At 49.3% G+C, this 1,378-nt stretch overlaps 1 protein-coding gene across 1 annotated transcript; it reads left to right on the plus strand.

Moving 5' to 3' along the window:
- Positions 1-96: 96 nt before the first annotated feature.
- PGRI_096240 (uncharacterized protein) lies at positions 97-909 on the plus strand (the record flags this gene model as incomplete). Its single annotated transcript, XM_040797337.1, has 1 exon — positions 97-909. The coding sequence occupies one exon, from the start codon at positions 97-99 to the stop codon at positions 907-909; it is 813 nt and encodes a 270-aa protein (XP_040649786.1).
- Between the last annotated feature and the right edge of the window lie 469 nt (positions 910-1,378).

Consider the following 1,378-nt stretch of genomic DNA (forward strand, 5'->3'; position numbering starts at 1 on the left):
GACTTTGTACGAAGTGGGCGGGGTGCGAACACGCTACAGGGTAGCCTCGCTCTCTCCGACGAGGATAGTAGCAACTGCACCGAGTTACTCCTAGGGATGCATCGCGAGATCGCCACGTGGCACAAGCGGCTGGTCGACCGAGGGTACGCCAAGGACGGCTACGTACAGCGCATCGACGCTGATATGTGGACAAAGGACGACGAGGCCTACTTTGGCTATAGCTGGACTAGGCAGATCTGCCGGTTTGGGGATGTGCGGCTAAGCTTACCTAGCCTGCCTCACGGGTCTACCGGCCCAGCGACTTTGCAGCGGATGAATATCCTCCCTTGGTTCGTTGCGATCGGGGAGGATCACCAGACACTCGACACAGCGGAGTCGGGGACCTGGGATGACCTCTCACGCTGCCATCGGGATTTTGACTCGGGTACCAAGACGCCGTCTGGTCTACCAAATAGCGCGTTCGGTGGCCGGATGGATCATATCTTTCCTGCGACTGTGCGGCTAGGACGCTTAGGTGCAGTGTCAGATGCGCTTATTGGCCAAACGCGGTGGGATACTGTTGATGTACGGAGGGAGCTAGATATCTTATTTGGGGAGAGCGATGAGGCAGCGTGGGGCTATATCCGGGGCTGGCGACGCAACGCCCAGCAGCTATACCAGAAGGCGTTTGAAAACCTTGTGGCGGCTGAGAAGCAGGCGTTTGGGGAGGATTCCTACTTCCACCGGCGGGAGCTAGGTCAGCCGACAATCCCAGAGTTCATCACCGACGGTGTCCAGTATACAGAGTTCCAGTATCCCCCTGGCATTACGGAACCCGCTAGTACTAAAGTGAGTGGCCTAGCTACTAGTGCTGAAGACATGGAGGATAGTGACCCGATGGATATAAGTACTATAGAGGAATCAGTATAGAAGCTTAGGAATTCAGTATACGAGGTGAGATTTGTGAATATCATATAACATATTACTATAAAGATATTAGAGAGTGTAGAATACTATACGCCCTGTGGTACATTCTAGCTAGATTTTCTGACCGCGGTCAGAAATAAATTTGATTAGTAGTATTAACTAAGTAGGTGCTTTCTAGCGAGATGTTCTGACCGCGGTCAGAAATATAGTATGGTAGCATAATATATACATATGTACATATATATATATATAAGTATGGTGCTTCGACCCCTTCTTACTATCTAGTTGATAATCTCTGACCGCGGTCAGAAGCTATGGAAAGACCTTAATATTCAGCAAAAAAGAGTATTAATTAGGATATATTATATATATGGTTGTAAGTATAATATGGTCGAAAATGCGGGAGAAGGGTATGGTCGGAAATGCAGGAGAACATGTCTGCATTTTCGACCAAGCTCTTCTCGTGCATTTT

Source organism: Penicillium griseofulvum (assembly GCF_001561935.1).
Source record: "Penicillium griseofulvum strain PG3 chromosome Unknown contig_62, whole genome shotgun sequence".
NCBI classification, from domain to species: Eukaryota; Fungi; Ascomycota; class Eurotiomycetes; order Eurotiales; family Aspergillaceae; genus Penicillium; species Penicillium griseofulvum.